The 12,832-nt window shown below is 33.0% G+C and overlaps 1 protein-coding gene across 2 annotated transcripts in view; it reads right to left on the bottom strand.

The window, feature by feature from the left end:
* LOC123006350 (lachesin-like) overlaps nucleotides 1–12,832 on the bottom strand; it is a 62,426-nt gene that overhangs the window by 31,150 nt on the left and 18,444 nt on the right. For both annotated transcript variants that reach the window (XM_044400769.1, XM_044400770.1), the window contains exon 2: nucleotides 1,043–1,149. In XM_044400769.1, coding sequence (XP_044256704.1) covers nucleotides 1,043–1,149 — 107 coding nt within the window. The remainder of the gene's footprint in view (nucleotides 1–1,042; nucleotides 1,150–12,832) is intronic.

The raw sequence follows: 12,832 nt of genomic DNA, 5'->3' as shown, positions 1-12,832 counted from the left end.
GTAATCGTAAATAATGCTCTAATTTTACTAAATTTACATTATAGTTCAACAAATCATGCAAATACAATTGTGAACCGAGTCCAATGACAACATGTAAAAACATTCGGATTCATCAAATTTTTAGTCATGTAAATATTACTAATTACATTTGCTCATTAGACGTTAAAATATAGACTCAACTGCAAATATTTAAATTCATTCTAACGGAAAATTCACACTCCAAAAAAACAATAAAGACACTAATAAATAATTAAACATAAATTAATTAATTTTGATTTTGTAAGTACTGAAATTAATTAATTTGCTAATGAGTAATCCGGGGCATCCACCATTTCATCCCTTTCATAAACAACTGCAACAATACCTAATTAAATTTCCTTGTACCATCGCTACACATGTCCCAAATTAATTTCAGCGTGTTTTTACTTTTTTTTCTATTTCTTAGCCTCTAGAGATAAACGTATAAAATCTGGTGAAGCATCAACGATGATCCCTCGAGGTTCCCACTGGCCACACACTTTTGATTTTACCACTTCGCCACGTCAACACTTGTATTAATTCACTTTCAATCGCATTTATTTTTTAAATTATTGTTAGCCCGGCGCATCCACCATTTTGTTGCATCAAGTAAATGTTTGTAAACAAATTATAATAAATGAGATTGTTAATATAAGCTTAATGCATTAATTGAAGTAATAAGCTTTCTAAGCTTTGCTTTACTAATGCGAGTTTGACGTGTATAAATGCAGGGTTTAAATTAATATGTATATATGAATAATAAATTGGATCTTCACCAGATGTAAATGAACAGATCTTTGTTGGATGTAATCAGAAACAGTTGTAACATTTTTCATTTTGCTAATAACATCATGTGTGAGAGAAAATGGTAATATCGCTAAAATGTCTTGCACCTTGGAAATAAAAGTCGGAAATTGTGTTGGTAAAATTGGTGAAATTGTCGAATAGTAGTGTCGACGTGTCATCGATATCACGGACGACTGTCATAAATTAGTTGTCGGAAATACAATTTCTAAAATCTTACCTTGTATGTACCGAGATTTTCTACAACACAAGGTAAACTAGCGTCTCTTCCTAAGGCCACTGTAACGTTTGGGATGGGCTCTGCAAATCGTGGATCATCTGTCATTGCTGCAACAGAACGGTAGAATTTAAACAATCACAATAAAATTGTTGGGAAAAATATATATAAATATAGAAATAACTTCCAGTCTAGCAAACAAGCTTGTTTTCTTTAAGTCTTAAATACTCTGCGACTTTCAAGCTGTCTGAAACTTAAACGTTAACGAAAAGTGGACAAGTTTCCTCTTTCCCAACTCTCAGATTTGATGGCTCATATCGTTCTAAAAAAATATCATCAATAGCTCTGTTTTATTTTTACAAAAATTGTAATTAGGGGCTTTATATTTATTAAGTAAGCACCTGAGAGAAGATTATTCGTAAGAGGGAAGATTGTTTGCGCGAGAGCTTCAAAGGCCATGATAAAATTAAAATTTTAATTTTTCTTTTCTCATAGTTTTAATAAAAGTCGTGCATTTATTTAGTGTTTATCATGCAATCAAGTTTGAAATTTGTCGATACAGATGACGCAGTGAATAGAACGTCTATAACAACTGTCGTTATGGGATAACAAATGAGAAAATTGTAACTGTCGGCGTTTCATTAGTCACAATGTCAAATTAATGTGGATTATACAAATAACAGGATTAAGTCAGGAATAAATTTTTTAAGAGGTGGTTTTAGAAAAGTTTCCAATAATAAAAGTAAATTAAGTAAACGTTTATTAAAGATTGATGAAACTAAAATGTCATTAAGGTAGGGGAGAATACAATATGGGTAGTACGGAGATGGAACTGCATTCGGGAGACATAGAGGTAAACCCCTCAAAGGAGATTACGGAATCGATTTCGTTCGAAGAGCGGAGAAAAAAGCAGTCCTTTCCCACTTTATGTGCTTGTTATTCTATCCTTTATATTTGAAGTGACCACTTAATGTGTTTTATGGTGCCAATATCAGATTGCTTGTATATAAATATAAAATATGAATGTTTGGTCAATAATAAATATGATGCTTTTATTTCAACGTTTATTCATAAATTTTAACGCTTAGTTTTATTTCCTAGATATGAAAACGATTATGTTTTGCAAAATACAAGGAAACTGAAAATGATGGATTATGTAAGAAAAAATACATGAGTTGTGAGAAATGAAGAAAAATGACTGAGCTGTTTCGTATTCAAATAACAACAGTAATACACAGGATGCGTTAAATAATCAGCTTTAATCCTTCATAGCGTGTTTATAAATGAAAGTTGTCGCTTCTCATCGAAACACGTTTAATTAAATAATTCCAAAAAAACTGTTAAAAACTATAAATTTCCCCGATTTTTCATGAACCGAAGGTTTAATGCGTCCGAATTAATCCAGACTCCCTTTTGGTAAAAAAAAATGATTTTCGTCAGGAACTAGAATTATTTTTCATCACATCTAACAGTCGAGAGTAATTACGCATGTGAGTAAATCATCCCCTTGGCGAAACTTAACATAAACCGCTGCATCGTTGCCAATGTAACGTTGATTGAATGTTACCGGATTTGTACAAGTTGGTCCCTTAAAACGGATCATTTATCAGGGTATTTCTAGTGTGTTGCGATCTATTTTGAGGCGCACGAAGGGGAAAAAGATTGACCAGGAAGGCTGTATACAGAATTATGTGTTTCTGCTCAGATACTGTTGTACACTAAATTAGCCAGTCCTCTCCTTGATTACGCCATCCATCAAAATCAACCACACGCGGGCATTACAAGCTTTAGTCATTTATGCTGGACCGCGTACACTTTTCGTTAAATTATTACTGGAATGTTATTGTTGCTGGACTCAAATTTTAACAACACGCAACGCAAGCATTACCTGCAAAGACCGAACACTTAAACACCAACAACACCAACCATATTACTGTTGTTAACCGAATTGATTTCTACACATAGCCACAAAAACAGCAAAATCGGCGCGATTTTTTCAAGATATTGTAATTCTTAATTGCCAGCAAACAAAAATTTAAAACCGGTTTTGCAAAATATGAATTCTAAAAACCGGTAGTGTCATGAAAGATGTTCAAAGTGAAGCTTTAAGGCAGTACCATAATGATAAATGTTAAAGAGGCATTGTGCATATTTTTGTGGAATGTGCACCTGAAAAATGGAACGCCGAGGCTTGGAAAATATGCATTACGTAATAATGCATGCCGAGCGAGTAAATTTTGCGCTTCCAGATTCTTAATTTAAGCTTCGCGAAGACTAAGTGTAGACATTTTTATACATGTGATGGCTGAGATAATTCTTTGTAGGTTATGGAAGTTGGGTTAAAAAGAAGGCATTTTATTGTAACAGCGAAAAGTACATATATTTCTCGATGCAGCAGTGAAATCGCTCTGGTAGAAATAAATAAGTCTTTTGTAAAGATCTCAGTGAAATATTTTATCTAGTTTTGTATTCTTTATTTGAAAACGAAGTTTAGTAAATTATTTTTGTATTATTTACTACATTTGTGAGATAGGTTTGATGTAAAAAATATTCTTTCAAGTAGGAACAAAAGAGAGTTCAGTAAATTGACCGATCTATACTTATATCAAACTGTGGGGTTTAGTCGGAGAATCTACTCTCGATCAGAGACCGGAAGTTGGCTGCTACAACTGCTTTTCCGACGTAAAGTACTTTCACGTATCGATTACATATTTATATTGGCAATACACTAAAAGGTATCGAGATGAAGGTATAAATTCTAGAAGATTTCGAAAACCTGGCACTACTTCTATTTATAACCCATAAATGTAAAATCACTATAAATTAAATATGCAAAAACACATCCTTCCTAAATTCATACCAATTCATTATTAAATCAGTCACATAAATCCAAATCAATTTTTCTATTTTAAAAGATCCCTTTTTCGCTCCGTACATTTAAAACAACTAAAACTGAATTTTTAAAATGGAACATTGTTCATCTATCCTGTTTGTGTGCTCACGCACTGACAGGGGTCGGTCATAAATTGCAAATTTTTAGTTATGGGAGATTTTGTCAATAAAGTTCATCTACAAAAGTGTTATTTTAAAGGATGGATACGGTTTCCCGAATTATTCTAGTGGCGCTATTTCTCCTGAATAAATTGAAAATTTCAATACAACCAAATCAACGCTTATCCGACGCTTCCAAAACACAAACATTACAAAAATTTTTAAAAATATTAAATTCCACCCAAAAAAAACAAGAAAAATCAATTGTTCAGTTCAGTAAAACTTATGTATCTCGATACCATCTTCCTAAATCCTTCTCGCTAAAAACTAGTTTAGCAGCTCTTAAAACTTCAGAGTCTTAACGTTAAACCTAAATAGTGAAAGAAATAAAAAAAACAGACCAAAAATTAATTAGTTCTTTTTACTGTTAATACATGTTTGAGTATATCGTAATTAAATATGACACATTCGTCCACTATTTTTCAATTTTATAATTAGGTGTGTTAATTAATTTTGCGCGCTTTGCATGTTGAAGTAAAATAAAAAAATGCAAAAGCAAATATTTTCCATTTTGTTTTGTATAATTTGTGTGCGGGTGTGTAGGTTGCGTGTGGAGTTATTTCTTTTACTGTTATAATTATTGTAAGCGAGGGCGGTTCGTCGTGTTTTAGTTAATCTATGTAGAGCTATTATATTTGCAAGGGGATAAAAGTAAAAGTAATTGGTGTGTTGAAGTTAAGGGTAGTGAGTAGGGTTATGTAGGTAGGAGCGTTGCTGTGAAATAGAGCAGGATCAGTTACTAGCTCAGCGTAATTTAACACAGTGTCATATCGCTGGGGCGTAAATGTATCTCCACTACTTGTCAGAAATTTACAACCGGATTTTCAGGAGATCGTTTTTGTGATTTTATGCCATCCTTTTCCATTCTACTCGAATTGACTAAGGGATTCCGCAATTTAATCGCTTCATCTAATTTATTGTATTAATAGCTTTTGTCGTTAGAAAAGAAACGAATGCATTAAAGCTGATGTTAGTTTATTATTAGAGCGAGGAAATTCTATTATGGGCGATAATAGTTTTCCTATGAAAAAAATCATTTATTCGGAGCTTAATACTATCTGAAAATTGATCGAATTTCACACATAAATGATTAATGATTTTGTTAAATTGATTTCGGAGTTTGTTTTTTGTTGGAAGGAGGAACTATTGTTCTAAATTGGTGTAGGCAAAAATGCTGGGTAACTTTATCGAATTGCGTTATTTCTTTCTAGGGAAAAACCTTGTGACATGTCTGAATGGGTATTTTGTGGAAGGAAATTTGCATTTAAGTCTGACTTGGCGATTTTACACACGGCCGCTTTATTACTACATATAAATTGAATATAAAATCTCTGCAAGATTATTATTATTATTATTATTATTATATTCACTTTGATACACGATGCGTATTTTGGGAACGCTAACGCTCTGTATACTGATTCAATATATTTATTACACTAGGACGTAACCTATTTTTCTTCTGAAACTCGAACAAAAAAAGGGATTCACCTATTTATTCCAGTAGAATAGATCTTTACCCTGTAAGAGGTTTCATGCAAAGTTTACAGAGAGGCGGGCGACGACCGGTACAGAAATGTGCACTCATGAGGAACACGATGAATGACGGAGACCGCTTACATCACAACTCCCGATCAGCTTGGGATCGATCTATATACTCTTCTAAGTTTTCTATCCTCGGGGGTCTTGTGCGCTAAATTTTTCTATTGTTACTGGTTCAACCCTAACTCTAATTGATAACGGCGCTCCATTACAAAACTAACAACTAAATTACCACAAACCACTACAAAGCTTTTACCAACCTACAGATGCCCCAATAATAACACCAATTATTCCGGCGCATCCACCAAAAGTAGACAGAAAATAATAAATATTTAAATCAATCTGTTTTAAAGTGATCTTCAGTTTTACGAAAGTTTGAAGATCAAAAAATTTCATCTTGTCATCTCTTAAATTAAACGCCAAGCTGTTTAATTCAAAGCGAAGCAAACAGAAAATATCAGAAAAGTTTTCCACTCAACGTGATTAATTGCTCTATAACCTGCATGAACGATGTTTTATACAAAAAATGTATAGATATAAAGTAATAATTGCAATTATCCGATTCTCGACTAAAATTAGCTTTAAATGGTTCTGATAAGAGCTCAAAGTTGAACCGTAATTTAAACACAGAGTGCAAAAAAGTGAAATAACATAAAACAAAATATTTTGTCGGAAAAATGTTATTGTTTGGTCATTAATGAATGTCGTTGTGTACAATAATTATTATAATTAACTAAAAGATAATTGTCTTAACAGGCGTTAATTAAGCACTAAATTCTCGCGTTCATTAGGAGCGGAAACTGGTAAGATTATGTACTTTGAGACTTAATAAAGTTAATTATAGGCAACAGTTTTTTGCAGTGTAAGGATCATTTTATTGATTTGATATTTTACTAAAGAGTAAATAAAGATTTAAAACGAGATTATTGATAAACACCTCATTGATTACTGTATCTGGATTTAATCCAAAATTGTACCGACATCGGCAGGAACAAGAAAATATTATTTTATGCAATTAATACAGTCATTATGAAAACAAATGTTACTTTATTGACTAAATAAACAAAGCAAATAAAATGTCGACAACATTGTGTATAATTTTATACGTTAGGTTCTCCAAGCGTGTGCTGCAAATCATAATGTTAACGTTTCATTTACGTTTTAATTTATATTTAAATTACAAAAAAGCTCAATTCATCATTTCAAAGCAAAGTATTTAAACCGATAGTAAAAAAAATGTATCATGAAATAAAATGGGACTATAAATTATTTTGTTTGCAATTTTTCTATAATGTTTCGTTTTCATTTTGCGTTTTGCAAATTACAATGGATTTTTTATCAAAGCAAATACCGCATTTTATACTCAATTTTATTTTTCTTGTAATTTAATGTTTTTTTATATGTTAAAGCGTTTTGTAGTAATTGAATTTATTAATTTTGTATTGAGTGAATAAGCTGTGGTTGTTACCCACACAACGACACTCAAATAAACACGATTCGTGTGGCGGTTATGTGTAATTCAATAATTAATAATTTGTACAGTTATTATTGTTATTATAATTGAATATACAAACTGATTGTCAATACCGGTTCGAAGTTGAATAGAAATCAAATTCATTCGCCAGTTAGCTCATCGCAGTGTGAATTTAATTTGATTATAATTATATAAACCCAACCAGACAGATGTTATCAATAAAATTAAAGTTGCGAGATATTGATGGGTGAGGAGGATGGTATAGGAGGTGCTGTCATCGATAGGAACTCCTGTCTTCCACTCTATGATATATTGTCGTTCTGTCTAATATTCTCAAGAACAGGGTAGGGCCTTTTCTGTTTTACACATGTCTTTACCAGGCCATAACTTATACAGTGACACGTCACGATCAAATTGGAGTAAGCCAAAGGGGCGAAAAAAAGCACGAATGCAAGTGCAAAACTTGTCAAATCGTTGAAAATTAATTGCTAATAAGAGAAAGAAGTTGTAGAATTCTTTAAAAAGCTCGAATCATAATGATTTAATTTCTTTTTTGCTTCCTTTAGTCGAAGAAATTATCGATCTTTTTATTGTAAGCTGATTGATAACACAGCTTTAAGCTTTTAATGGACCTTTTCACTTTCAAGTATTTCAAGACAACTTTTAGCTGATTTAAATCTTTTAAAAATTCCTTCGCCCCCTGTTTTAAAGCGTATGTTTTAAACAAAACCTTAACTTTGATAAAACGTTTTTTTCTCAAATAAATTCAAAAGAGTAATCGAAATAAATTTTTTCTACGAGTAATTGAAATTTGATCGCGGATGAAATATGTAGGAAAAAGTTTTTATTCTCGATTTGCCGACCTGTCCCTACATCGCTCGCACGCACAGCCTGTCATAATAACTTTACACCCGCTTCTCTACCTTTAAACATTATTTATTTGAAACGTTCATGTTAGGGATTAGGGTAGTATTAAAGCAACTGTAATACGTCTTCCTTTCCTAAAGTGCGTACAAACTTGTAATTCTCATCGAGCAACGATTGTTTTATATATAAATCTGACAAAAATTGCTCTTAATAATTAATTACCTTCTATAATTTTTACACTGATTAAAATCTATTACACTACGTAAAAATGTGTGATGCCATCACAATAAAATAAACCTTGGTAAGCAAATATTTACCAAGACCAAGAATTTAAATTCTTAATTTAGATTGTGTTCAAGAAGCGATTAAACTAGTAAAACATTTAAGAATCTCGACCTTTTCTTTCCATTTTCCCGTTTTCTTATGCACGGTTTACCTGCTATTTTAACCGTTTTGTGACCAATAAGAGTTCTCCCAACACTAACTCGAGACAACTCTTGTCTTCGAATTCTCAGACGTCCGAGAACAATTAAATTTTTACCAAATAAAACTCACAATAGTGATAAAAAATATTTTTTCTCACCTAGATACATTAATAATACGCTGTCGTGTTTTTGCCACACGGGATTACTAGTAGTCCAAGAGACGGCGTTGTGGCTCGATCCGGCTTTTAAGCGTAAAATTTGAAGAATTTATTATCATATATTATTGTCGTAAATGATTGCAATTCGCACTCAACTTGAATTGTCAAGCTTCTTAATTACCGATTAACAAACGAGATTTGTGAATTTGATGCGGTGGTAAATTTTGGAAGAAAATTTGTGTAAAGCACACATCAATTACCGGCGTACGTACGATGCATCTAATACCGGGGCACGATTACAGAGTCACATTAGCGACGGTTCTATTATGTCTCGTACGGAATATTGTATTTTGCATGAGTAAACTGCGACGTGTTGTGGTTGCAACTCTCCGAGGAACGAAGTGACTTAAGGAAAATTAGATCTTGGCGACTTTCTCTCTGCTTACGTTGTTGTTCCACCTTTCCACTTCCTTTATTTCCGACAATTTCGTTCATATACTGCATACAGTTAGAACTGCAGATGAAGATAAATCGCACCCGTGAAATTCATTAAGCTCGTATTTCGCGTACGTGTAATCAGAGGGAACTTTAAACACATCGATTCCGAGCTGTCGATGAAGATAAATAAAAGGATTGTAAATGGTTTACTTGTATTACAATCTGGTTCAATATGGCGCCAATTACTTTTCTTTCGTCAAACTTTTTTTGATGACTTTTCTTTACAAACTCTTCCAATATTAAAACACCTAGTCTATTTCACGCAATTTTCATGTATTACACCACTGACCGAAACAATTTATTTAGTTAAAGTGGCAATCTAAGGCCGCATCAACAACACGCTATTGCCTCTACCTCTGTAATAGCCAGAACCGATAAGAATTTTTAATGAAAATCAAAATTCCCTTGATTAAATGTAATAACTAACACGATTTTAATCAAATACATGCAAACTTAACAAGCAAAAAAGCTCATGAAATTTAACAAACATCGAAATTCACGCAAAATACTCTCGACTGGTGGTGTATGAGCCTTTGCTCGTTCCGAAACGCTTACACTTGCAAATAACGGCAATTAAATCATTACTCGGACGTGCCATAAAAATGTAGCCGTGTCCTCATTGCATTTAAAAATCTCTAATCACCAGTCGGCCGAATTATAACATTAAACTCGTTTTTAGTTATTTAATTCTGCCAGCCGGTGTTAAAATCAATTTGACGGGAGTTAGAGTTAGGTCCGGGCAATCTATCAGTGTGAAGGCTATTGATTCATAAATAAAATTCAGGTGTAACAAGAGTTGACGTTGAACTGTTGTTTTGAGTGAATTCTCTTAATATCCGGATAGAATCTCCAAACAATTAAGTCGAGAGAGTGTGATTTGACAATTCGATTCGGGAAAAGTGGAAAGAGTTTCTTCTCACATATGAGTGCCAAAGAAAATCAGACTCAAGAGAGTTTTCGCTTTCGGTTCTAGTTAAGCCAAGGTCACGTTTGTCCGCTCGGAACGACACTATCGACGATGAAAAAGAATTTTTAAATTTCTAATGAAAGAAATTGCCGTGTAAACAACGTTCCGAACAAATAAGGGTAGATAAGAATCGTGTGGGACTCGGTTAGTTCGAACCGTCAGAATGTTGAGTCGTTCTATTCAGGTCTAATCACCTCCCTTTTGGACCAATATCGCTCAATTATCTAACAATTAGGCCCCAGAGGTGGCCAAAAAGTAGGTTCCACATACGCCGCGATTTAAACTATAAAGTCGATACTTTAACAAGCTACTCAACCTTGTTTGAAATTTACGAGAAAAAGCGCAAAACTGCAATATCGACTCGGTTTGCATGAAAAGAACGCCGGCACATCATAATATAAATCAATTATTTTTACACAAAAATCCCACAATATGAATTAGTATGCATTTTATTAAAGTATATCTTAAAATTTTAAATTTCTAATAAAAAACAGTTCATATTAACAATAGGTAATAATCCATCTTTTGGATATTTCAGCTGTCAAAAGCGTTGGACGATTCTAAAACGGCCAAATGTATATGTGACAGGTGACAAATGATTTAGAGAAAGTAATTTCAATAAATCGTGGAAGTGGGCAGTAGTTGATTAGTTGAAAAGTTTTGATTGAGGCTATTATTCGGGGTGAAAATCGGTGGATTTAGGTGTAAGAGTTGAGGTCTGGATGTGTTAACATTTTAATCAAATTGTAGGTTATCACATGGTTTAGTAGGTTTACGCATCTACGATATATGTAAAACAGTTTAACTAAATTTACATATTTTGTAAGGTAACAGCGTGCTCCTCTAGCATACTTTGTAGGAAAATACGCCATGTTTGCTACACTAAAACTAGACATTTCCGTCGGTCTCGTGAGCCGTGAACTAACGACATTCCAAAGTTATTAAGTTTTGTCCAGTAATTTGTTAGTGCACCATTCCAAATTAGCAAGTGTTAATCGAATTACGTGCAATAATTACATACACGTTTCAGGAAATACATTCAGGTGTTTCAACTCGAAATTAACGCGGTTAGGACTCATCGCGTCCACGTAACTGAAACGGTGGAATATAATATATTTATATAAAGGCAAGCTTTATTTTCTTACGGATGTAATCCCGGTATTATTGTAACAATGCAAGTAATTCTATGTAATCATCGATAAATTACGAATAATTTGTCTCTTGGCTTAATTCTCCGGATTAGTCGAAGAAGGATGCAACCGAGATACTGCCACTTATGGTAGATTCAAGTTTTGCATACGGAATGAGCGCACTATGTTAAATATGTTGCATAGTCCCAAAGCTGTCATAACAATGTATTTTAATATAACATGCATGTAAAGCCGAAAGCAGGAAACACGTGTTCTGGAGCTCACTCTATACATTCAACCCTCGAAGGACTACAACAAAATCCCCGCTTAATGAGCGCGTCCTAATGTGTATTATTCAGCGCAGCTAATTAAAAAAAACTAGAAAAGAGACCGCAATTAACGCAATCAATCACTCTTAATACGTGCAATTGAGATTCTTAAGAGCTTATCGTTTCAGGAAATGTTAGGAATGAGTTGTAGGTGTCGGCAAGCGTCATAAATCGATTACAGTTACATTCCCGACAAACTGCAAGTGTCAGAGAAAAATAGTAGCGTGCAGGAATTACTGCGTCATTTCGACGCCCGAATGTAGGAAACTATGGCGCATCGTACGCAACACGTAACACAAATTAAACGCGAAGAAAACAAGGAAGACAATAAATACAACAAAAACATTGTCTAATCATGTAGCAAGAGTTGGCAGAGAATAAGCTGTTTCGTTACTTATAACGCGCTCATCAGAAGGTGAAGATGTTTTCTCTGGTAATCACGTGATTAACGGTTGTAAAGATAAAACAGTATTTCAGTGCGAGTAAAAAGAATGGTAATTTCTGTATTATGCCTTGAAGGGAGTCGGTTATTTGTCTGCCTACATAAATTTAAGCAAACTTTGAAATTAGCAAAACCGATAAATTGATGTCGTGCATCACTGTGATTAAATATCTAAACGTAACTTTTTACAGAAATAAACAAAATTATGCCAATGTTGCTGCTCATTCTGTAAATTTTAATAGCTTTCTTTCATGTTAACAGTCAATGTGATTCCGTAACCGTATTTTATTTACAAATTCAATTTTGGATGCCCCGTTTCAATCTCATTATCAATATTTTCTGTTTCAATATATCACGATATCAAAAGCTTTAAATTATTTATTTTATTTATTTATAGTTTGAGTTAACCTTTGTTTAAAAGTTTCTAATTATCTGACTTGGTAAAAAGAGTTTTCAAATCACAAAGCATAATTAAAGCTCGTAGATTTTAAAAATAAAATATACTTCTAATAAATTTAAACAAGTTTGCTAAAGTTTCGAAAAGCTCCATGTCGTACAAAAACGTATCTCCTTGAAAGGAAATGAAAAGTAATTTGTTTAGGTATCTCGACGAAAATTTAATAATAGTTTCATGCATAAATTAAACTCACAAAGAGCTTTAAATCAATATTATATATTAACTAATTAATAACTTACATTCTAATAGCGTAAATGTACGGGCATTGTTTTGCCATTATGCTAATGCACAGTTGATATTGCTTTAAATAAATATTTACCAATTTAACTAATTGCCGACATATATCGAGTTTTCTAGTTTCGATTTTTCACCACATTAATAAAAAAGAACTTGACTTAATACAATAAAACGCTTTCAATTGAAATCAGCACGTTATCTCGGAATTAAATTGAAAAG

This window comes from Tribolium madens, unplaced genomic scaffold (assembly GCF_015345945.1).
Source record: "Tribolium madens isolate multiple individuals breed KSU strain unplaced genomic scaffold, Tmad_KSU_1.1 Scaffold_2;HRSCAF=44;Tcas5.2_LGX, whole genome shotgun sequence".
Lineage (NCBI taxonomy): Eukaryota > Metazoa > Arthropoda > Insecta > Coleoptera > Tenebrionidae > Tribolium > Tribolium madens.
Note: the sequence above shows the minus strand (reverse complement) of the source record. Positions and strands in the feature narration are given on the sequence as shown.